At 58.3% G+C, this 2,348-nt stretch overlaps 1 protein-coding gene across 1 annotated transcript in view; it reads left to right on the forward strand.

The window, feature by feature from the left end:
- Nucleotides 1-2,348, forward strand: part of MROH1 (maestro heat-like repeat family member 1) — a 76,419-nt gene that overhangs the window by 825 nt on the left and 73,246 nt on the right. Inside the window, exons 2-3 of the mRNA XM_009886846.1 lie at nucleotides 1,178-1,323; nucleotides 1,716-1,847. Of these exons, the coding sequence (XP_009885148.1) occupies nucleotides 1,178-1,323; nucleotides 1,716-1,847 (278 nt within the window). The remainder of the gene's footprint in view (nucleotides 1-1,177; nucleotides 1,324-1,715; nucleotides 1,848-2,348) is intronic.

A 2,348-nucleotide genomic window follows, 5' to 3' on the forward strand; every position in this document is an offset into this window, starting at 1 on the left:
GCTGTCCCCCTCCTTGCGCCCCCCTCGGCGGTGGCCACGGCGGCTTTTGATGCAGCACAGTGTCCCCTCGGGGCCGGGTGTCCTGGCAGGTCTTCACCCCCCGCGTGAAGGCACGTCCCCAGACGAGGGGCTGTGGCGTCGCAGAGGCAGCCTGCTCTGAAACTAATTAACCTTATTACGTCCAAAGGAGCTAATGAGAAGTACCCAGCTCCACGATAACAATCAGGCTCTTGGAGCAGGGTCGCTGGCTGGAGGGTGTGAGGGAGCAGCTCTGGTCTGCAGGCATGTGGCTCGCCGCTGGCAGGACCTCGGTGGGCTCCGTCCCTCTGCCGGGTCGTCCATTGGGGCAGCAATTTTAATAGGGACCCCATGTCTGCAGGCAGCGGAGGGTGCTGCGCTCGGGGGTGGCACGCTGCGCTCGGGGGTGGCACGCTGCTCTCGGTGCCCCAGGGCCAGGACAGGGGCCACTGTCACCTGCGCCCCCAGGACTGTTCCCACGTGGCAGTCAGTTAGCGTTGCCCGAGGGATGGGAGTGCCGGGGAGGACTTTGCCAAACTGATGGCATCCGCTCCCCCTCGCAGAGCTTCATCTGGGGGTGGGATTCAGCGGAACGACCACGGGGGCTCCTCCAGCCCCTGACCCTCAAGGACATGCCCGTGGTAGGTCCCATGTCAGCTCAGCCCTGTGCAGGTTCTCTGGGTACCTCGCACGGTGACGGTGCCCCCCGGTAATGCTGCCCAGCTCTGGTTTAAAATCTCTGGTGTAATAAATCCCTCCTCTCTGCTCCAGCGAGAAACCTTAGAGCCAAGTTCACCTTGGCCCAGGGGCTGACGTGGTGCTGAGCGGTATCTGTAGGGTCTGCAGTAAAAAAACCTGCAGAGTGCCCAGCCCAGCTGGGGGGATGCGGGTGAATGAGCCTTTGGGGAACAGGGAAGCGCGGCGGGCAGGGCGCCTCCAAATTAAAGGCGACTTATCTTCGGTGAGAGCCCAGAAGAAAGGGTTTTGGTAGGTGCTCATTGGGTGGGAAACAAAAGGGCTGGTGAAGCTTAATTTAGCCGTGCACATGGCTCATGGAAGGATGGATGAAAATGCACAGAGGCTCTTTTTTTCCTCCTCTTGTTAGTCCAGGAGATGTTCAGAGAATGCAAAATCTTTGCAACTTCCTTGTCTCGCTCAGGGCTTGCTACGACATTGATGGACGCCACAACAGATAAGGACCCGCTGGTGCAGGAGCAGATCTACAATGCTTTGTGCTACCTGGGGGAATCTGAGCCAGAGGAGATCCTCAACTCCTGTGATGAGTATCTCCGGCAGCACGATAAGGTGAGGCTCTGCTCTGCGCGGTCCTGGGAACGTCAGCAGGAGGAGAAATATTTCCTGGTGGCTTAGGGACATTGGCTCTGTCAGCAAGCGAGGGAGATACCGGGGAGGGTCTGGGCTACGAGAGCGGTGGACCAGCTGGTTGAGAAGTCTGCTCCGAGGCGCTGGAGTTGTGCAGGTGAAGAAGCTGTGCTAATATGCTGTTGTGGATGAGAAATGCAGCAAAGCTGATCGGTGCTTCGAGTCTTTGCCTTTTCCCGTGCAGGCTGCGTGGTGGGAATGTTAGCCAGTCCCTCGCCGCGCAGCTCTGGCACACGCAGGTTTCTCTGGCCCCGGGGCAGCCGTGGTGCCACGCTCAGCTCGGCTGACCGGCCGCTTTCTCCCTCCCTTTTCAGCTGGGCTACCCTCACCGCGTGATCATCCTGAAGGCAATGGAAACTGTGGTGAAGAACAACATTGCTCTCTTGGACAAAAGCACAGCGAAGGTGGTTATCTTCCTGGCGTCTAATGAAATGACCAAGTCAAAGGTATGACCCAAAAGCTCCAGGTTCTTCCTACCGTTCTCAGCCCTTTCTGCCCCGATGCCTTCGGCGCAGTAAATGCTGTGGGTCTGGGGCTGCCCCAGTGGTAGCCATTACCGGGACTGCTTCCGTGGAAGGGAGGAGTTCAGTGCCATCTTCTGGATGTGGGGCAGTGGAGGGAGTAGGGGATGGGCTACATTCCCCTCTCTGGCAAGAGATGAGGATGGTTTGGCTGACGGATTTCTTCCAGCATGGTGTGCATATGCAGCCAAATAAAATTTGGGTGCTGAAAAGGCCCCAGACAGGCAGGTGGGTGTTAGAGCAGGAAGAAGGCAGTGCCTTGAGGGGCTGCAGGTCCACACAGGGCAAAGATCGTGTCTGAATCTTGAGCCTGTTGTTTAGAATCTTAGAATGGTTTGGGTTGAAGGGACCTTGAAGATCATTGAGTGCCCCCCCCTGCCCTGGGCAGGGACACCTCCCACCAGCCCAGGTTGCTCCAAGCCCCGT

The sequence above is a fragment of the Charadrius vociferus genome, unplaced genomic scaffold (genome assembly GCF_000708025.1).
Source record: "Charadrius vociferus isolate BGI_N301 unplaced genomic scaffold, ASM70802v2 scaffold1036, whole genome shotgun sequence".
NCBI lineage: Eukaryota > Metazoa > Chordata > Aves > Charadriiformes > Charadriidae > Charadrius > Charadrius vociferus.